We start from the raw sequence: 23,476 nt of genomic DNA on the forward strand, positions 1-23,476 counted from the left end.
CCTAACAGAGGTAATGAGGACACAAGGCAGGAAACTGAACATAAATCCAGGTTCAGGTTTACACAGGGACAATCCAGGTAGCAGAAATTACAGACTGATCACGATCTACAAAAAAGTAGTTTTAGACATAAAGGAAAAGCCAGATTTTTGTCCAGGGGCAAAATTCTTTGATGATGTCATGTGGAGATTTTCCCTCTGGAGATGAGCGCCATCTTTATGTTTTAGCTGTTAGATGAAACCACACTGAAAGATGGGACACTCAGATGCAGGATTGGTGAGTAAGTGTGAGGATTTGTCTGCTGACTTTGAAGCTCTGGAGTGGGAATGGGCTTTGAAAAAGATCCAGACAAGTCGAGTGGGAAAGGATTTAGTCCGTCTCAACGACCAGACTGGCTGCTGAGACTGACTAAATCCTCTCTGTTATCTGTTCTTCTTCCCACCCTGTCTAAATCACTCGTCTCTCTCAAACTGAATATAAGGTAGCCTTCATCTTTGTGATAGAAGGCACCATCAGCTAATCAGCTGAAAGACAGTTTTGTCATTTGTTTTATTATTAGCAAATTACGTGATAATCTTTGCTAATGAAAACATGGGCTCCAATAAGGCAAAAGGAGCATGATCGGTGAGGTACATGGCTTCATCCCCATCTATCAGGTGGCGTTTTTACCCACTTCTCATACATGTAAAGCAAACTCAAACGGATAATAAGAGTCCCGTCAAATGTTTTTATCAGTCGGAATCATAAATGAAACTATAAAATTACAATCTGATCACACGATGAAAACCCAAAATGTGCAGGAAATGAACATTGCTGACTTTTTGCAAATGGACCTAAATTGTGTTTTTTCTTTTGTCAAGATGCCCAAAGACATATCCCATAGTGTGAGGAAGAGGTGACTTCACCTCAAGCCAACAGCAACACATAGGGTGAGCTGATCTTAACTTGAGAAAATGTTTTAGCGTGATTCTCCAGCAGTCTTCCTGACGTAGGGGACTCGGCTCCTCTGAACAATCATGACAGCGAAGCAGCTGCTTGTTGTTTACAACAAACACGTGGAACTGAGGCTATAAAAACACTAAAATATGAACCTACAGGAGCAGAAACTATTTTTTTTTTCATCAAGGCTGTTTTCAACCATACACACATTAGTATTAACTTCCAAGATTTTCCATGTTTTTACCTGACTGGCTGGATAGAAGCTGGTCTGAAGTAGCAGATGGTTCCAGAAGCTGCAGAACTGATCTGATGTTAATCAGCTTTTTAAACAGGCATCTAGGGTGTGAACTGGAATCCAAACTGACAATATTGAGACAACTTGCATCTTCCTTGTACAGCTTTAGTGATTTTAGTTTGTTCAAAGAAGAATTTACCTGCAAAAGTGGCATGATTGAACATCCTGCACGCCCGATTTTTAAGAAACATTAAACACCATCATAAAAAAAAAACACCACAACAAATAAACCAGGCAAAAACAACCAACCAAAGTTATTATATTTAAGATTTAAAGTCTGTAAAATAAACAGTAACCAGATGATTCGTTTGTCAGTCCCTGCAGGGAAACTATTCTCCTTCATATTTAAAGAAACAGGTTGACAAACCGGAAGAGTAACAGATGAGAAGCATGGTTGAAATCTCCAGAGCACACTTGGTTGTGGTGTTTGTTGCCTGGCAACAGTTGAGCTGATGACATCACATACAGTGCTGACAGGTGATGCAGATGAGGTCTCGGTAAAACCTACATCCAACAGCTCAATCCGACTCAGTCCTTGTCAGCTTGTACTGTCTGAACGCCAGACAGTGTCAACGCCAGATGTGTAGAAATATGTCTCTGCAGCTGTGTCGCAATAAAATAAACATTCTAGTATTCCAGCATTCCCAGTGTGTCCTCATTAGGCTCATCCAACACTCCCCATAATGATCAAGGGAAGAAAGAATTTAAACTGCTCTACATTTCAGTCCTGCCCAACATCCTCAATCTCAATAAGCTGCTTTAACATGTAAACCATTTTCCCACTGGAATCCTTATAAATGTGTCATAACAGAGGTTAGAATATGTGAGATGTTCCATCAGAAATCCCTCCAGCGGCATAGCTTCCAGACTGGCATAAAGATTTTTTTTTTTAGATCTCAGAAAGAGCCTAGAAAGATGGAATAAATGGAATAAAATAATAATAATAATAATAATAGTGACATAAAATATTAACAAGTTGAACAGAAGATGGATTCTTTCTATTAACCAGGTCTGCTATATTCAGTCCCATGAGGGCTGCAGTCCTGCAGATTTTGAAAGTATCCCTGTTGCAACACAGCCCGAAGTGAGTAATACTCTTGTTACAGTGCAAAGTGTTCTAATTCAGAAAATGAAGGAATTTAATTTTTTTTTTAAACCTTTTGACCATCAAGGTGCTCAGTAACCCTCTAGTCTTTCAGTTTCCAACGACAACATATCCGCTGCAGTCCACTTCAGTCTTGCTGCTGCCATTTTTTTCCTGTCACCTCACCCGTACGTAGTTCAAGCATGTGCAGAAACAACATCCACAACAGAAATGATCAGAATGAGCGTGGTTATATTTTCCTGCTGATCTGCTCCAGAAATGGTTTCAACTTCTATAGCTGCTTAAGTTTTTACATCCATTAACTAATCCCTACCCTGTCAAAGCTTTAACGAAGGATTTGCTGCTGTCAGGATTTGTATCTTCCTCTTGTTTTGTACACTTTTCTGTCTCAGCCAGCTTCCTAACAGGTCATATGACCAGAGCTGGGTCACTAAGTGGCGATGGATCTTTATACATCCTTAAAGCTAAAATCTGCTCACAATCGCATCAGTAATCTTATTTGGACTAAAGCATTTTCCATAATTCTCTTGAGTAGCAACTCTCAAGCTGACCGATGGCGCTCTGGACCTTTTTTCATGTGAAGATGGTTTCCAGTAAACATCTATGGCGTTTGCCGTACACTCCTTTTATCCACAGCAGCATCATTTTAGCTCCTCAGCTGCAGTTGTCCATCTTTTCTGATGCCCACTAAACCTTCATTTGTATGCAAACTGCTGTGTTGTGTGGGGAGTTTGGCACTATTTAGATAAGCTATTTTTATAGTAAGTGCCGATCTGTCATGCTTTTCTTACTCAGGGACATGATGGATTTAAAATATGTATAAAAAAGAAAACAGATGGATGTGCACATACAGGGAAAAAGAGAAATGAGGGTAAAATTAAAAAAAAAAAAAAAAAACTCAGGGAGGGAGAAAGAGGCCAAAATATGTCATAATCTTGCAGAATAAAACAAAAACAGAATAATGATAGGGAGAGCAAAGACAGGACTAAATGAAAGAGGCAAATATATGAGATTTCTAACATATGCTAAGTGTGTTTGAGAGAAGAATGGAGGAAAGAAAAAGTTCACAACTTTAACACTAGGGCTGAAAACTAAAGGCTGTTTAATCCAGCCAACAGAAATCTAATCACTCAACAGCTCTTCTCCTGCCTTCAGTATTCACCTGTGCGATTATCCCACCAGCTCTCTGAAGCCTGAAAACAGGCCTGAGAAGCACTGAAGAAATCTAGAGATTTCAATCAAGTTTTTCAATTAAAATGTGTTTAAACTGACATATGGAACCATTTCCAAAGTTACCAGAAGTCATCATTTGGTCTTCAAGCACTTAATATACAAGTTTCATACAAGTCCAGCTCATTGCAATCACATTTAAATCAATTTCCATTTATATGATGCAGCTTCATGAAAGTTGCCCAGCTACAGAAAATAAGAGGCATGACTCAATCCTCCAGCCTGAGCCTTCATATGATAGTTGGAGTCAGTGGACAGGAAGCTTGGATAAGAGCTCCTGGTAAATAATTAGATACATTTTGGATTTCTCACTTTTCTATTTGCAGCTTTCTATTATGAAAAAAACTTCATATCTTGTATTTTATCTTATTTTATTCTAGCTTTTTATTTCTTTAAATTATTTTCAAAGCTTGTTTTTTATGTACTTCTCTTCTGCTCCCCACTGCAACTTTTTAAATGTTTGAATTGTCTTGTTCATGAAATGTTCCATTCAAATAAATGTGCCTTCCTCATGTTTAGGGCACAGGTTGTTAAAGTTCCTTTGTACATCTGTTCTGAACTTCTGTAAAGTGTGAGTCTTTACGGCATGTAAACCCTCTTCAGTAAGTCAATAACTTCTTTCAAGGTTACCGTTTTTTTGTTCTTTTGCTTCCACGGACTGTTTCCCAGCTAAGCGGAAGCAGGAGGAAACTAGCAGCAAGAATCAGGTCGTTGTCTGGGACAGAATTTATCACACAGAAAACAAATGCAGAGACCGGAACTACAAGACTTCAACAGACATTTTAGAAAAGATATCCGGACAATCAAAAATCCGTACTTTATCATGATTCTTTTTATTTCAGTCAAGCCAGAATGGCCAGGTTTGCTGGTCATAAGCAATTTATGAAGACATAATTTATAATTTAGTTTAAAACTGCAGAGGCTTCAGAAGACAAACTTGTCGCTAAACTCTGTGTTTTTGCTCCTAAATGGTACCATAACAGAAAAAAATAAATCAATCTTCCTGATAATTTGCTTTAATTCCCTAAAATTTTGGGTAAAAAAAGGAAAAACATATAAATCAAAGCTAAAAACAAAACAAATAAAAATTGCTTTGGTATTAAATTTTTAAGGATTTCCAAAAGGCTGCAAACAACAGATGCCAGGCCACTGAAATCTAGATTACTAAAGCCTTTTCCCTCACATTAATCATGGCTGTATACAGGATGTAGTGGTCAAACGTGACATCAGATGATTTATCTGAGGGGTAGTTGGCTAAATGAGTCTATAAATGTGACCAAATTCACCTTTAGTTGCTTTTAAAAAGTTGTTTTCTATAGAGTTTATCTTGTGTTCTAGTTTTCTGGGAAGATTTTCAGTCATTTAAGGAATAAACACTGAGATATGGGCACAAACAATGACAGGGTCCTTGTTTCCGTCTACAGGAAGGACAGCAGGAGAGGAGACAGGATGTGTTTCAAGCTGTTTTCTAGTGCAGGACTGAGAAGTAGTCTGGGACTTTTAAGGATAAGCTTTCAGGTTAAAATAATAAGTTATGTGGTTAAAATTTCTTAAAACTGACCAAAAAAAAAAAAAAAAAAAGAACTCTGTTAAAATGTGTATAGTCATACTAGGTATTATGTTAAGATCTAAATAGTTTGGTAAAGCTTCTGAAAATTTACCTGGACTGCATGTTGACACCGTTAGAAACATTAGACTGAAAACAGCAGAACAAGCCTTTTCTTTCAAACACAGTTATCAGGCTGTTGGTGAGCGAACACACCTTAGACCAGGCCAACCAGCCGGATGAAGAGATGATAATCAGCAGCTTGAACAGTTTCAGGGCTAAAGTTGTGAGCTTTGGAAACGTGGAAAGGATCGCCTTTAATAAGTGTTTGGCTTGTTTAGCTTCATGGTTTGCAGACTGAGCTGATCATCATAGTTAAAGTCAAAAATTGACCTTGTGTATTAATTTTTAAATTTAAAGACACGTTTTTAAAGGAAAAAAATGTTAACTGATCAGTGGAGTCCAATTATATTTATGACTGAAGTCTGGGGAAGCTGTAATGATGGGCCAAGACAACAAGCTCTGCCAGGCTGAATATGAGCCTTCCCTCTGATCGCTGCATCACATGCTGAATGGGAATCAATATTAAGAGGAACGTAATGAATCAGCCCTCATGTTTGTAGCTCATTTCTTCTACCTTAAATAGCTGTTGTTGAATGTTTACATGTTATTTTCCCTGTAGCACAGACACACAAACATTGAGGGTGGGGTTATAATTACTCCTCAATGCGGCTCCATGCAGGATGATGTTGGCGCTGCTAATTTCATTCCCAAGTAAGTCTGACTTTTGCTCCAAAATTTAATCCCTAAATTATCACCCAGCTTTCTGCTTCACTTTCTGACTCTTCACAACCTCCTCTTTCTTTTTTCTGCCAAATAATTTCCCTGGGAAAACCTCAGTTTTAATCCTCTGCATTCCAGTGCGGCTCTGGTTCAAAATAAGGTGGAAAAATATGAGTCTGAAAATCATGAATAACTTAAAAATGTAAAGGTCATGTCATTCACTTTAGGAAATATGGAGAAATGGTGAAGAAACAAAAACTGTGAGGGAGTAAAAGATAAAACTCAAATGTGGGAGATGTGACAACCTGTGGTGGTAATATACTGCATAATGCTGCTCCGCACCAGTAAAGGAGAAGAAAAGGACATCAACAAGACATACGTCCTCAATTTGAGGGCTTCAGTTCTCCTTAGCATGAAAATTATGTTGAGTCAATTCATTTCCATTGTTTCAAGAATAGATTTTTTTGTCCATCCATCCATCCATCACTGCAGTTTAAGCAGGATAGCCCAGACTTCCCTCCAACCAAGCTTCTTCTTCATTCTCATCAAGGGGGATCCTGAGCCATTTCTAGTCCAGCCGAGAGACACAATCCCGCCAGCCTCTTCTGGGTCTTCCTCTATGCCTCCTCACCAGGGAGGCGCTCAAGACAAGTCCTAACCAGATACCTGAGCCACCTCATCTGGCTCTTCTTGATGTGGAGGAGCAACATTTCTACTCTGAGATGACCAAGCTGTCACCCTATCTCTAAAGGAGGGCCCAGACACCCTGCAGAGGAAACTCATTTTTCGGTCACTACCTACAGCTCATGACGACAAGTAAGGGCAGGAGGGTAGATCGATTGATAAAGCTTTGACTTTTGGCTCAGCTCTTTTTTCACCACGACATCACTCTGGGCATCAATCTACCTGCTGATATCCTGCTCCACTCATCCCTCACTTGTCAACAAGACCCTGAGATAATCAAAGAAGTACAAGCACCTCCCACAAGAGCTTGTGTCTGACAACCTGGCCTGCCCTTTACATTTTATTATATAAAACACACACGCATCACCAACAGCACATACTCATGTACCCAGAACCACAACCCACTCTTTTAAAATGGTGGTTCCCAGCTTTTCTTGCCATGATAAGGCCAAATTCAGATTTTCAAAATAGATGCGTGATAAGTTTATAGACCCGATTTTACAAATTATGGCGGTGAGGCATGATAACGATCAGAAACATAATAGGAAAGATAAAGCAGGTTTTTCTTGGGTGGATTCGGTTCATTGCTGTGACACTGCTTATTTTTACCACCTTCAGGCTTCTAACAAAGATAATGCCAATGTCATGTTTTTGTTGTGGCATGAGTAATAACTTTGTTGTTCAAGTGTTAATGCCCTAACAAATTAACGTGAGAATTTACCAGATTAGTCTCTTTCCATTAACACATTCATTTTGAACAAAATACAAAAAACACCAGCAATTTTATCAGCAACACCAAAGAAGCATCATTTGCCTGCTTTCTCTTTAAAGCAGTTTGACAGTGAGGTGAGTCTGAACAGATGAACTGTGTTCATAAAAGTCTCCAATTTAGTTATCTGTAACACGCTTCTTTGCGTGTTAATGACTACTGTGAAGCTAAAGCACGAATGAATTCCCCGATTACAACCCTGTCACCAGAACGTTGTTTTATCTAGAACTCTCTTCCTGTATTCCTCTATTCAGCTCACTTTTCCCAATCTCTCAGTTTCTCTCCAACTTTCTCTAAAGTACAGTCTGTTAAAACAAGTTTCCAAAGCAAAAGTTGACGTGATAAGGATAGTGATGAGAACGAGCAAGTCTCCACCTCCCACCTGATCAGTGATAGTGCCAAGCTGATGATTTGATGTGAAATGCTGATCAGATGAGAAAGAGGCAGATCTTTTGAAGCATGGCTGTAAATGTGCTGAACTGCTGCCTCTAAGATCCCCCGACACTCTGAGCAAATAGCACACAGCCCTCAGCGGCTGCTTAAAGAAACTCTGTTGACTTTTCTAAGTAGGTGGGTGGAAACAGTGCCAAGCTAACACCATCGTTAGAGTCAATATTGATATGAAAGTAAAAAACTTACATGACAGCAATAAATGAATGTTAATATAATTACTGAAGCTGCTATCTGACACGACTTTGTGATACAAAGGCCTTAGAGATTTTTCATAATGCTCACATCTCCTGATGACAGAATCATGATGCTATCCAGTGTCAAGCAAAAGCCGTATTCATGCCGATAAACACAGCACAACCATGGAAGTACATTTCTTTGAGGATTTATGTGTATGTCCTCACTATGATTGTGCATTTTTAAGACCCAACATGTCTTTCATTTAAAGCAAATATTCTGTTCACACCTCTTTGAACCCTACATTGTAGGCCTTTCATATTCAAAAACTTTCATATTCATAGTGAAGGGCAAGATGGCACAAAGCACAAATAAAAAAAAAATCAGACTTTCTTAAAAAAGTGAATGTTAACATGATTTCTGCAAAGGCCACCTCTAAATTAATAAGGTTTCAGTTCAGACGAGACCTCCAAAATGGCCCGTTTGGTACCATCTGTTCTCACCATCTCCCAGTTGGGGGACCTCAGGTTTTAAAAGGTTAAATGCAGTCCATTTGGAAAAAGTCCATATTAAGAGGCTGTGGGAGGTTTATGGTGGAGCCACAGCCAGAAAACCCAATTTTCCCTACTTCATACTACATGGTGCTGTAAGACTGTTACAGGCCGTTTCCTGTCTGTCTCTGGACCTGATCAATTCCAGCATCTTCTACATATAAACTAGCATGTGAATGTTCCCATCCAAGCCAGATTTCTTCAGCATACAAAGAACCTGCTTTCTAATCCTAATTTTGCATTTAATTATTAAATAACATTTATTTTCGTTGAGCTGATTCCATCTGGTTCAGTGTAACCTCACCTTTTTCTTGGCTGAGCCTGGAGAGGAAAGCTGCTTGTGAGTGTTTGGTTTTTAGTCAATGCAGGGGTGCAGTTGGGAGCTACTCGCAGGCAGACGGTGAAAAACACATGAAGAGACAGGTAGTCGGGGTCGGGAGGTTGGGGGGATATTTGGAGCATTGCCTCAGTTCCAAATATAACTGTGTGTGGACGGACAGCTGCTGCGTGTTGGGAAGCAGGTGGGCTGTTTTACATGTTGGAGTCACAGTGGGACACAGAAGCTCTCCCAGTGGTGGAGACAGCTTCAGCCAAATGTAATCATTGTATAAACAAGAGCAAAGACGAAAGGAGAGAAATTCCTGCTGGCTTTTAGTAAGACAAAGCAGTAGCTTCCAAATATGGTTTGACTTTATCTTTTAATAAAGGACATAGAAAAAACACTTTAAATGGAGGAATGGTGAAAAAGCTGCCTTTAATTAGCCTAAAAAAAAAAAAAGAGTTACAACAACAGGACAACACTTTACTAAATGACATGCCACTTCCTGGTTAGGCTTAAGGCCCATTAATGCTCAACGCAGGAGACGGATATGCAGACGGATGGACAGTTTTGTTCGTCTTCTGCGTAGGTTATACAAGTAAGTTGGTCCATTTTCAGGGAGCTTAGCTATCCGTCACTTGATGCAGAAGATGGAGCAAAACCACCGGAAATCGCGGGGGCAGTGCTGAGAAGAATAGCTGACATCCGACCAGTGAAAGAAACAAACCAGAGAAGAAGAACAAGAACAGGAAGGGAACAAAAAAGCAGAAGAAGAAAGAAGATGAGGACAACAACTGTAGAAATTGCGTGAGCTTTTGAAGAAAGACTATATCCGAGTGTTTAGGATGTGTTGGGCAGTTGGAAATAACTTCATACCGATGCGTTACCGCTGCTGAAAGGTGTCTGAAACTGACGTCGGCTCGTGGGAGTGAACTCTAAACCTACCACTGTGGAGGAGTTGACTTAACAACCATGGCAATGTATAATATGCATGGAAGTATGACAATGTTCGAAATGGATGTCACTATTTACGTACGTAAGGGAGAATAAATGAGCCTTTATACAACAGCCAATACTCAGTTGGCCAATGTAGACTAAGTCACGACACCTGACTGGGTTTAGTTTCTGAAACGAAACGTCTCAAGAATCTAAACTCAGTCCAGACTCAGTCTATGTGGATACCATTAACTTGAATGAATGAAAACTTTCACAAGCAATACTTGGTTGAGTTTTAGATTTTAAAACCACTTAGGCTTAGAAAGCAATCACAGTTGGCACCATAATACATTATCCCAACACTACATCCCCTTAATAGCCTGAATGTTACTGTTTGCCTCAGTAAAACAACACAATAAATTGCAATGACTGTCACTTCATGGCTGGCATTGGGCAAAAACGTCATTTACTTTATAGGGGAACAGTCTGGTTATTTCTTGATTCCTTTCATGCAGCTGGTTTTAGGGCATCTGCTTGCACTGCCAATGGTTTTTACTTTTATGGAGTTTTCTGTCTTGTTAGTGCTTCATCAAACTTGCTTTATGTTTTTATTCTGCACCACTGTACAGTACTTAATAAAATATTTTTTAAAAAGTGCTATGCAAATAAACTATTATTTCACATCAGGGATCAAATCAACTTTATTTATTAAAGCGCTTTTCCTGCCAAAGGCAAAACAAAGTGCTTTACATGGTAAAAACGTATTTATGCATATTAAAGTAAAACAAGCCTTTACACACTAACGTAAGCAACTTGGCAATTTAAAAACAAACATTATCTCTGTCTCACACAGTCACACAGATATCCACACACATGCACAAACAGCAGTACAAGTGCAAGAAAAACTTTGAGCATTTGGAGTCCTGGAGGTTTGGACTGCAAACCAGTTAAATTTAGCAACTGGACTACGAAGTCCTGCTGCTGCTATTCTGCAGAACATTTTTTGGTATTTGCAGAAGTTAAAACTTCCTTAAGGCAGCTTATGATGCCCCTAAACCTATAAATTCATCACTATCAATGGTGACTTCACATATATTCACATTTTCAGATGCTGGCTTCAAAATGTGTGCTGATAAAGCCAATGTTACCCCCCTATTTTTCTTAGCCTGGAAGATGCAGCGCAGGCCTTCACGCAGAGTCCCAACTGCATGCGGAACAATACTGAACAATTAATTATCACACGGAAATTTTCAAGACCATTTTTGTCCACTTACAAATGAACATGTTAAAATTTAGGTAACTTCTTAATTAATAAAGGGGGGACCGCTCCATGTTCTATGTTTGTGCCCATCACTGGGCCAGAGTTTGTTTAAAAACTCATGCAATAATTAAACTTGTTCAAAAGCTTCTCCAACAGTTTTAAAGCAACAGAATAAAACAGATTGCTGCACCGGTTGTAGTCAGATTAGCACAAATCAGTCCTTCAGTCATTGCTGATCAGGACTTTCCATCATAACAGTGACTTTTTTTTTTTAAGGTGGTATAAGAAAAGGCAAAAAAAGGAGATAAATAAAAAAAATAAATAAATAAAAATCCACTAATAGCTATACATGAATAGTTCATATTTGCTCACTTGCAGTGGGATCTGTCTGCTTTAACTTGATAGGTTTGCTCATGTTTTCTGACCTGGTAAAGATTAAAAAACACGAACAGCGGCCGTTTCTGGTCTAACCCGGCAAACCATAAACTCACACAACTGCCTGGTATCTTTCCAGATATGATATAACATCCCAGAGAGTCTCAGCCACTCATGAAGAGTTGATATTTTCCTCTCATTTACCACTTTGTTTTACTCTTTACAGAAGAGTAAGCTAAATTTGCTTGGCTAGAATTCTAAAAACTGCCACATAAATCTTAAAAAAAGCTTAATTTTTATACTGCAAACCTTGTTTTTAAAGAATACTTTTCTTTTTAGACAACAAAATGAGAAAAAATGTCCAGCAACCAGCCTTTTTTTTTTTTTTTTTTCCTTTCTTGAAAATCATTTTGAATTGTTTGCTATCAGGTAACTACTTTTACTGAAATTTAGCACCAGCCACATTTCCATTAACTTTAAACAAGTCAAACACAGATATTGATTTCAATTTTAGTTTTCAAAAGATTGCTTCAGATTTGCTCTGGTAGTAAAATAAAAAACAGGTTTTGACATTTCATTGCCTTAAGTGCTCAGAAAGTGTTGTAGAAAAAGTCCATTTTAGGCTTTACTGACGGTAAAGCTGCTTCTGTTTAGAAACATTTGTAGAGAAACCTGCTTATTATTTCAGATAATATCCCACCAGAAACCCACTGAGCTATTCAGATACTGTTGCTCAACATGACCCGATGCCTCCCAACAGCACGCGTGCCCCTCCATCAGGACTGATCCCTCCCCACCAGAGCCGGCGTGGAGACATGTGCCGTCCCTCCATAGTCAGACAGTCGGCTGCAGTCTGTCCACACTCTGCTTCTTCTTACTTATTTATAGCAGCTTGTTCCCAAGAGGGACAAAGTAATTGAAACCAAACGTGTTGCCAGGAATGTTGTGGGGAAGTGGGGCAGGCAGCCCACTCACCTTTTTTTTTTTCTTCCTGTCTTTTCACAAAGATTGTAGAAACGTGGGATTTAGAGCAAACAGATCTAGAAATCACTTGTCTGGGAGTTTCATTTCTGAATGAAAAATAAAGTTCCAACCTCTCAGCTAAGAGCAGATTAATTTATTTAACAGCCTCAGTCAGTCTCAGGCTCTGCATTTGTGGAGTGATAATAATATTTAGCTTTTTCTTTTCCCCCTGTGAGCACTGAATGGGGAAAAAGAAAATATTACTGTTTTTTTCCCTCAGCAGCAGCTAAAGCAAAGTAAGCTGGAACTTCACTTTAATTTTGGCTACTTGTTGAAATGATAAGCTTACAGTAATCAGAGCCCGGCTCACCTCCCACCCACCACATCCACACCAACAATCCCAGTTAATGAGCAGTCACAACAAGGCAGTGAAACCAAACTTACCATGATTTCTTCTCTTTCTCTTTCCCTCCTCATGTCTTATTCCTTTCTTTCCCTCCCTCTGGGCTCCTGGTGAGCTCTGCTTAAAGTCGAGGTGTCAGGCAGATAAAAATGGAAGTGAGTTGCTGCTTAGAAACTGCATGAGGCCTTCACTGACCAACTCAAAGTCAGGCAGCCACTTCTCTCTCCCTCTCCCCTCCCCTTCGCCTTGTTCGCTTGTCAGATTTTTCCAATAACAAACCCCTCCCCGCCTCCGTTTGGCCGAGCCCCCGGGCTGTGAGCTGTTTCCTGGACGTTTGGTGGACTCCTGTGACCCTCCCCTCTTTATTTTCCTTTTTTCTTCTTCTTTTTTTTTTAAGCTGCTGCTCTGCTGTGAGCGTCTTGTTGCTCCAGCCTTCTGTCTGGGAGCTGCAGCCCTGCCCTCCTGCCAGATTTAGAACACATGTGGGTTTTGGGTTTGAAGTTTAAAGAGGCGGGACTTGCTTAAGAGTGTTATGTTGTCATGACGACCCCTCCTTCTCGAGGCCCTGAGTGACATTGCCATAGTGTTGTATGGGTAAATACACACGGCAGTGTTTAGTTGGAACTACAGTTTTCTTTCTTCCACACACACACACACATTTCAGCTGCTATGCTGTAGCACAGTGGTCACCAACCTGGTCCTCGAGAGCTACCATCCTGCAGGTTTTGTGCTTCCCTGCTGCAACACACCTGACTCAAATAAGTGGCTCATTAACAGGCTGGTGCACAAGTTAGCAAGGTGTTGGAGAACCTCTTCATTTGAATCAGGTGTGTTGCAGCAGGGAAGCACTAAAACCTGCAGGATGCTAGATGTCGAGTTAGTGCCCCTGCTGAAGAAAGCTTCAAGCATCTAGGTCAGTGTTTCTCAATCTTGGTCCTTGGGAACAACTACCCTGCATGTTTTAGAGGTGTCCATCTTTAACACACAAACAAATTATATTTACATATTTACAAAAAATGGAAAAAGGAAAAACAAACATATACCCTTTGTCTCTCTTTAGACCCGCCAAAAAATATTCCAATATTCTATCTCCAAACGATCCTTCCAGTCGCCAGCAATGCAACTCAATGAATGACCCTCTGCACTTCCCAGGCTTCCCTTTAAATACTCTACGTCCCTCCCCTTATATTCAATAATGCTTAATTTCTACAAATAAATCACTTTAAGTTTTAAGTTTCCACAAAATAAAATAATTACAAAAATAACACAAATTCTACACATTAATTTAGAATATTCATATTGATCACAGTAGCAGAAATACCAAAGTAATAAATGTTTAAAAAAAAAATGTTTGCCGCGAACCGCAGTGATCGCAGGATCATGACGTCACTTCTGCATGTCGGCCAGGTCGGCTTCTTAAGTGGATTGGATATTGCGTCGGTTTTAACCAAAGCCACAGCAGGGACAGGAAGAGGATGGTAAGTAAACAACAAACGCCATGTAATCAGTAAGCCTAGCATAATATTAAATGTGCACCCCTAATAAGTCGCTACGTGAGGGAGATTGTTTTCCAGTGTGGTTTACTATTGTAACATAACTGTCGGACTTTGGAGTGAGTTTGTCCCCGCAGGACTGACCAGGCGAGTATGTGTATGTGTGGATATGTGTGTGTGTGTGCGGACTGTCAGTGACAGCTTCGTCACACAGAACGTGTGTCCGACTTCCACTTACATATAGCAAAAAAAAAAAAAAAAAAAAAAAAAGGCAAAACCTGTGTAACCAAAACTGATGCCATCAACAATGTAGACGGAAGAATTTGTGCCAGACTTGCACTAAGCTGAAAAGTGAAGTCAAGCAAAAACTATCCAATGAGCTGAAGTAGAAAAACAGGAAAACAAACAAAAACACTTGTAACTTCATCTTATATGACATATATTTGTAGGGTTAACGCCGTCTAACTGCTCATCTGTTAGACTGCAATAAATTAGACCAGCTTGTTCTTCAAAGAAGAAATAATTTCCGATGTATTTATATACACATCATATTACCCCCACATAGGCAGAGCATGTCACCGGAAAACAGATTGTCTGATGATGATTCACATGATTTTTCTTATTTTCATTTATTTGTTTATCTGTTTTCTTCTTTTGTCAGAAATCAGGAAATGGTCTTTGGTGCGATTCTCATGCTCAGGACAGTACAGACAAACCACTTCTCGTGAGATCTGTTCAAGCTGAGGATCTGTCAAAGACTATTAAATCTTCTGATACAGTGGGAATAATACATTTCTGTAGATGTTTGTTTTTTTTAATAGGGGTACTTTATTACAGCAGCCTGATGGTAGCTGGAAGCCACCATGTAGGGGACGGTTTAGGATCTGTTGTAATTTGTTTGGCTTTCCTTTCTACTGCTTCTGTTTGGAGTCCAGATAATTGAGTTCGATTGTCACCAATTATTTTGCTTGCTTGATTAATGACCTGGGCAATACCGGCTAATCAGGAGGTTCGGGGAAATTCCCGAAGGGCCACATAACTCTTGGGCCGATGCGCAGCTCAAAAAACATAAATAAATAAATGTATAAGCGGGTAAGTTTGATCTAAGTAGTTATCTGAGAAGAATAAGTAGAAGTGACATGTGGCTCAATACTGAAATATCTCTTCCTCCTATACCAACATTTAAATAACTAAACTTTCAGCATAGGAAGGAACTACTTTTTCTTCATAGGTGATAAGGTTGTGATGAGCCGACATAAAGAGGAGAGCAGGCTTCTCGTTTTGTTCTAATGTGCAGTGATAAATATGTTTGTGAAATAAGTAAATGTTACAATAAATAACTGCATCCATTCAGCTAAAACAACCCCGAAGCCACTTTCATTCCACAGGCCGAGATTCAGTTAGAGCTGATCATTACAGACCAGGTGTCATTAAACCAGTCTGTACTGGGACAGAATACCACTTGTGAGCTTTTAAAGAACAAAATGACTGAAAAATATTTAATAGACAAGATGAAGAATAGCATCAATAACTTATTTATTCTGGCTGATGGTTTAACTGAATAAGCGTAAATGTAGCTGTGCTGAGGTGCGTTTCCCTGTGTTGTTTATAACACACTGACTGGTCCCAGTCCAGCTACCGACCAGAGAGAGATGTTTAGTTCTTCCAGAGGAATCTACAGACTTCCTTTAACGTCACAGAAAACAGAAGAATTAGTCTCACTATAGTAGATGTGTATTTCTGAATAAATCCTGTTTTCTTTGTGTACGTGATGAAACACATTTCAGTGGGTGAAATCTAAAATGAACTCAGACATAAAGAGACATTAAGAAAACTAGAAATCTTACTATAAATATCTTTGATGCCCTGTGGATGAAGAGACATGAGAGGAAGATAGAGTTGATGGAGGACAAAGAGTGAAGTTGCTTTTATTTTAAGATAAATTCTGGTCTTTATTTTGGACTGATGGGATGTGATAACTCTCTCTGTGTGTTTGGCTTCTGGACCTGCTGCAAGTCACGATATGAAAGCTGGAAACAAAGAGACATTAATACAGGAATTTATTCCTGTTTTGATACCTTTACTTTCACAATTAAAACTACAGGATTGTAAGTAGTGAACATGTTTAATTTATCCATTTCACTCCACGTCAGAAGGAGGTGGGCTGGTCTTGCATATAAAACTCCTGGGCTGTAAACTGGTCTCATTCCGGTCCTGGACCTGGGAAGGCTTTGCTTTGGTCTTGACAGATGTAGATCAGAACCAAGATGAAATATTACAGATGAAAACTGATCCAGTGAGTGATTTGTCAACAACTGTTAAAATTTCCTTGAGTCCTCTGCAGAATCAGATGTTGAATGTTGAATATTTTGAAACATTTTTACTAGTCGTGTTTTCTGGTCCTTGAGGCAAAATTTCTTCTCTTTCATGTTTAATGATTAATAAAGAACTTTGAACTCTTTAATTACTGTCATATGTCACATGGTGGACTAGTTTTATTCACAGATAAATCAGAGATGTGCAGATTTCAGGGGGTGAGCAACTATTCAGAGAAAGTTTCAGCAAAAATCAGCCATGAATTGATTTTGTGTGGCGCCACTGAAAGAGAGAGCTGAGTTGTTAATCTAGTTTATCAGCAACACTCTCCCTCAATTAAGACTTTTGGAAAATTCCATAAGAGTAAAACTATTGAAAAAAATTTTTGTTGGTGTTGTGTGGAGAAGAATTCCAGGGTTTCTTTTGGTCGTGTCAGATCATGTAGCTTGGTTTGCCATCAGATCATTCATTATTCTCCCCTTTGTTTACGTGGCAACAGCAGACATGGATAATAATTTTTCTCATTACTTATTCATTCTGCAGCATGACAACAAGCCCAGGTAAACATACAGTCAGGGTCATAATGAACTTTCTTTATTCACAGACATGACATGCACCGCACACACAACTCACCAGGAGAGAAAACTGCTGCTGCTTGAAAGGAAAACAGTCACAACAAATACTGACTATCTGTTTTATGTTCAACTTTCTTTTGCACTAATTGAGCAATTAAAACAATGTGACTCCTTTTAGCGTCTTTTTGGACAGAACTTGTGCAGGTTTAGCAGTACAGTTTGGATTGAAACATCACAGCTGTACAGGCTTTAGTAAATTAAGTATCTCAGACTTGGACAGCATGCATGTGCGAGTGCACGTGCCTGACAGTGAGCATGTGAGTTGAGAAGAAATAGAGGGAGCGATTTAGAGAATGCAAATTCCTCTCCTCCACTTTAATGTTCTGTGGTCTGACAGCAAGGGAGGAAAAAGCCTCACAAAGCTTCGCCTACAAAGCTCCACTTTCTTTTCTCTGCTCTCCCTCTTCCTCCCTCTCCTCACTGCCACACTGATCCCATTCTCTCTGCACGCTTGTTTGCGGCGAGGCCCATTTCGGAGGTTAGGGGAATACTTTGTGCTTTGATGTTACGTCCAGCGGTTTCACAGTACAACGCTTTGATACGAAAGAGAGAGGTGCTCCATTATTAAAAGAGGTTAAAAATCCTTTCATATGTCCAAGAAACGGGTTGAGCTACAAATACATCCATACCCCCAAATCCTCTTTTAAAAGAAAAAAAAAAAAGTCTGGTAATTTCTACGAGTCTTATTCAGAAGTACCACATAAGCCATGATAAAAATGCAGCCACAGTTTCTCCAGTGCTGCAATGAAAAATAAAAAGAACAATAGGAATCATTGTCTACCAGACCAGACAAGTCCTGAATCTTAAGTGGGCAGCTGGGATGAAAGCTGCACAGACCAGGGGAGCCTCTCTGTTGTCCCTGAGCTGAAGCTGGAGCTCCACTTGATGATGTATTAATCAATAAATAAAACAGAAAAAAAAAACTTAATAGGCTGCTGGTAAAAAGAGGAGAAACACGGCAAGGCTCCGTCTAATAATGAAGATGTAGGGAAGAAAAATATGCAGTGGAGGGAACGCAGATGGTCTCATGCAAAGATTTTTAAACAAGAGCGATGGAGGAGATAGAAGAGCAATGTGAGGGGGCGAGTGCATGCTACAGCAAGGCAAAGTCAACTTTATAAAATTCTGGAAACGCAGCCAGTTGTCACGTAGATAAAAAGTATCTGCATGAAGTGGAATTGTTTTGAGTTGCAGCTTTAAAATACTCAGATGTGACAAACAAAATGAGCCTGAAGTGCCATCAAGTCTCCTCTCGTCCTCAAGTCTTCAACTTCTGTCTGTCCAAACGGCGCTTAAAACGAGAGCAGCATGAATTCACCCTGCTGGCTCCGTCCTCACCATGTCGTTCCTGGTGCATCTCCTCAGCTTCCTCCTACATTAGCCATGCTTTGTGCCATTCATACTGATTTTATTCAAATGCAATGACTGAGGTCTCTTTCTGAGGTTCTGTTCACACATTCTGGCTGTTTGCATCCGAGGCGGGCGGCTCTAATACGCGGGTTCACACCTGTCATTACAATGCGTCCTGAGGGAGCGGATCTCACTTACCCGCTCGGTATGCAAATGAACACAAAGCTGACATCACACAGTCAGTTGAGCAACAAACAGGACGTCCTTAAGTTTACAGATGTTTTGATAAAATCTGGAATGCATCTGTTTTCAGACATTAATACAATTCAGATTTGTCCGATTTACATTTATTCAGTAAGTTTTATAATAGATAAAATCTGAGAAGTAAGGGGAAGGTTAAGAACCAAAATGAATATATCTGTATTTAAATTCATAGCTCAACTTCTTCTTGTTGAGGACCCCTGGCACAGAGGGCAGCATGACATACATACAGTACAGAATATCATTGCACACACCAGGAAGCAGCAATCCTAACATGTAGCATACCACAATGATGGAGAGAAACTCAGCTAAAAGACTAATTCAAATGAAACACAATTCAAACTGCAAGCAGTTAATGGGAATGTAAGAAAAAACATGAGAATGGTAGTAAACAAAGAAAAAGCACAATCAGTAACCATGTCCTCCTTTTGCTGTTTTTTGGTGAAAAGTTTGATTCCAGCTCTAAAAACTGTGCTACTGAGTTGTCCTATGACTCTGCCTTTGTTTGAAATTAATTATGAAGGTCCTGCTGGTTTCAATAGAGATCAAGGAAGTTTTATAGTGATGGATTCCCTCTTCCTATCATAGACTATCTTGGTATTTCTAAGGTGAATGTGGGGGCTATCACTGGATCGTCATGACTCTGACCAGTGATAGAGGTGTCCATCATCATCATCATCAACCGATGGCTTCCTGAGATATTTACCTGCGTAACACCTCCATCAAAAACCTGGAAACCTGCTCAGATTCATTCTTTACCTTCTGTTGTAGCACAGTTTCTCATCAGCCATTATTTTCCTCATTCCCAAAACACACATATCTTGATTCTGACTCTTCTGTAGTAATCTCACATGTCTCAGCTTTCTTTAGAGACCAAGATTATACATTCAGCCCTAATAGTTGTCAACATGTACTTCATTTACTTTGCGTATGTCACTTCAAACAGGAGGAAGAAAATAGGCTCGTCAAGAAAAATGTAAGATTTGTCATCTCGTTATCAAGACGAACACATTTTCAAACACCGAAACACACATGCACAAACAACAAGCTTCACAGCTCCTGCTATCCACTCAGAACAGCCATGTTATTTCTGAACCAGAGCAAAGTCAAACCCAGATGTGTGTAGTGTCCTGACTTAACCACCTCCAAGATACCGGAAAATCCTTCAGGTGAGTGTCTCTGAGTTGAATCAGATTCACACGGGATCACTGCAGCTAGTTTAAGAAGTTCTTTCTTTGCACTTTCTCATTACCAGCATCAGTGACTGTGGCCAGTCTGCCTTTTACAAGTAATTAGTCCAATTGATTGTGTTCCTTATAGACGCTACAATGCAAACTATCAGAAACAAAGAGGAGATTGTGGAAAAGCAGATTAAACTGCCCAGTAGCAGAAAGCCTCTACAGGAATATTCAAATGATGGACAGCTTGAAAGCTGACTGCTGTCAGTTTCCCTGAGGATAAGGTTTTATGAGCGCATGCACTGCTGGGGTCATTCATCCAGAGTGTCTGTTTATCTTCCCAAAGCCAATGAACATTAAATACTCAAGCATGCAACTAGGGCAAAAGAAACATTTTCAGTAAACAGGGAGAAATGGGGAAAGATGCTTTACTGAACTGAAATGCATGAGATATTTTTTTTTTTTTATGAGCCGAGTAAATTTAAACAAAATGAAAACAGATAAATGCTGCTGTGCAAAAGTCTTCAGCCAATCTCATCTATATTTGTATACAAGCAGTTAAACTTTTTGTGATTTTTAAAAGTGGTCTTGAGAAGCAGTTTTCCAGAAATTTCCAGTCCAGTTCCGGTACACACCCCATCCTCAGAGGAATGTGTTTTCTGTTGAGCCACTTATGAATCCTTGAAGCAGAAACATGCTTCTAACTCAAGGGATGAACCGGTGTTGTGTCGACACATAGCAGCTTAGCCACAAAATAGTTTTAAGTTCAATCATAAGGCTCTGCAGATGACAGCCGAAACATGTCTAAAAAAAACAGTTTTTTTTTTTTTTTTATACACCACCCTACTATTGTCTGAATAGGAGAAAAAAAAAAACTTAGATAAGACAAACTAAAAATATTTGAATTCTTAAAGCTCTTTGTTCCCAGCAGCCAGTTACAAAGACACACCATTTCTTCCCATTATTTTAGTTTCATCTTTGAAAACCAGTAGAGATCAGACAGTCTGATGGACAGAAAACAGGATTTTAGCAGCAACAAGGTGATTCTCTTAAAGAGCTGTTAGCTGGAAACTTGGCTTATCTCAGCATGGAGGCAGAAACTGGACACGTGTAGGACAAAAGAAAAGGAGTCAGGACTAAAAACCATCTACAGCAGATAAACAGGATCTGAAATCCAGCAAAGACCTGAACCAAGACCTGAGAGATGCATCTGGACCTTCAGCTGATCCATCTACTATTGGCTGAAGCCTCATCAGAAATGGTCTCCATGGAAACGTGGCTGTCAGGAAGACATTCTTGAGGAAGAGAAACAGGGAGAAATGGCTGAGTTAAGTCACATGACCCAAGAACTGGACTGAAGATCAGTGGCAGCAGGTCTGATGGTGTGATGGAGCCTCGCCACAACCTGGACCTTAACATTATTGAAGCAGATCATCTGGACAGACAACAGAACCGAAGGCAGAAATATCCAAAGAAGGGCTTTGGAAAGTCCTTCAGGGATCCTGGAGAACTATTCCCGAAGGCTATTTCTAATTAAAAAATGACAAGAAAACATGTCTAAGAGGGTTCAGGATCTGTGGAAGAATAAAGACCAGATATTCACTTTCAGGCTTCTTACAACTGGACTTGGTTATTATATTTCTATAGCAGCTTCATTTATCGTTGATTGTTTCAGTAGTTCATTGCAGCCATTTCTTGATTTGCTTTCAAGATACTATATAGAGAAAGGAGGGGTTCCTCAAGACTTCTGCACATTAAACGACTAAATGGATGAATGTGGCTCAAAAGAGACATCTTAAATTCTGCAAAGTTTTGATTTCCCAAATTAGACCAGAAGTGGACTCATTGTCAAACTTCAGTATGTTACATCTTTTTCTTCTTCTGCTACACCATGCCCGTTTATTTCATGAGTCAAGTGTCTTAATCAAAGCTCTATTTCAGAGCCAAAATTAAATCAAAATATTTTTAAATAAAGTTTGTCTTCGCATTTTTGTAAAGCCTTTCCGCCTTCAGCGAGCCACAGTCTGAGGCAACTGAGCGCTCCACCTTTTTGATGTTTAATTCATCCAATTAGATTATTTCAGTCTGAGAAATATGTGCATAACAAATAAACCAATCTGTTATGGTGCAACATGTCTGCATACGAGGATGAGAGAATGGTATTGACGTCTGTAGTGAGATGCCAATTGGACATTACAGGCCACTGGATCTATCAGCTTGTCCCCCGAGGTATGTCTCCATACATCAATCTTGCAAGGACACACATTCATATTGTTGTTTTTATTATTTTCTTGTGGGAATCATACCTAAGGACGGAAAATCCCCAAGCTATTCGTCTCAGTCAGTGTATCTGGATCATTCCCAGCCTGACTATGTGTGTATGTGTGTGAAAATAGCCAATTAGATGAGCCAGACCGCCCCAGCGACGGGGTTTTAAAGCCGGTCCAAATGCATGCGACCTCATGTCACAGATGTCATCATAAATAAACATGTTTATTCGTTTTCAGGTCTAAGCTGCATTGACTTGTACCAAGTCTTGTTTACTTTCTCTTTCACCACCAGCTGTGAGCTGTGATTCTTATTTCTGCTTTAAAAGCCCAGCTGTGCTATTTCCTAACAGTGCTGTGATACAGACTGTGCACCCAAATTCATCAAATACACCCAAATGTTTGCCTTATTTTCCCCTCAATGCCTCATTGTGATGTATTTATATTATCACTCTATGGGCTGTTGCCAGATCATAGAGTGATAATATAAAAAGAAACCAACAGTGAGGTGGAGGAATTATAATCAGATGCTTCTCATTTGGAAACTGAACATCATAAACATCTCTTCCGGGGCCTTTAGTTTTACTGCTTAATCTTTTTAGAGCTTTGCTCCCAGGAGGATGTTTATTTTAGAGGAAAATCCATACTCCTGTTTGGGATGAAAGTCATTACCTCATATTCCTTGCTCCATATAATTCACACCTCTAAACAAATTGTTTTGATAAACAAAGGAGGACACAAGTCCTGCAATAAAACACTTGTTAAACTTACTGGGAAGATATTTTATGGATGCAGAGGTGCACAGCAGGGATATGTGGCCTCTTGGCTTTGACCTTTTCATGCCCCATAAAAATATACCAAGCTGAGGGTAGTAGAGAACAGAAAGTGATGGTAAAATCCCCAACTCAAATGTCCCTGTTGAGTTTTAGACCTTTAGAAAGCTATGAAGGGGCTTTTCTTATATTACAAATGGAATGGAAATAAAAGAAGTGAAGTCAATGCAGAGGTGGTTTAAAGTACAACATTGCTGATTTTCATTCATAAGCCATCAACTTCTCCAATGAAACGTAAAGACAGAAGATTTTCCACACATTACATTTTGGATCACTGGATAGATTCACTTCCCAGGATCAGAGTACTTGTCAACCTTCTGAAAACAATACATAACAAGGAGACATCACTTTCATCCCAT

At 39.5% G+C, this 23,476-nt stretch overlaps 1 protein-coding gene across 4 annotated transcripts in view; it reads right to left on the bottom strand.

Annotated features, from left to right (window-relative positions):
- The window catches only part of sgcd (sarcoglycan, delta (dystrophin-associated glycoprotein)), a 409,702-nt gene that overhangs the window by 170,141 nt on the left and 216,085 nt on the right, over positions 1-23,476 (bottom strand). Inside the window, exon 1 of one of the 4 annotated variants that reach the window (XM_042008369.1) lies at positions 12,826-13,003. The exons of the other annotated variants lie outside the window; for them this stretch is intronic. Coding sequence (XP_041864303.1) covers positions 12,826-12,858 — 33 coding nt within the window. The 5' untranslated portion in view covers positions 12,859-13,003. Of the gene's footprint in view, positions 1-12,825; positions 13,004-23,476 lie in introns of those variants that run through there. 4 annotated transcript variants of the gene reach the window in all.

Source organism: Melanotaenia boesemani, chromosome 15 (assembly GCF_017639745.1).
Source record: "Melanotaenia boesemani isolate fMelBoe1 chromosome 15, fMelBoe1.pri, whole genome shotgun sequence".
In the NCBI taxonomy this organism is placed as follows: Eukaryota; Metazoa; Chordata; class Actinopteri; order Atheriniformes; family Melanotaeniidae; genus Melanotaenia; species Melanotaenia boesemani.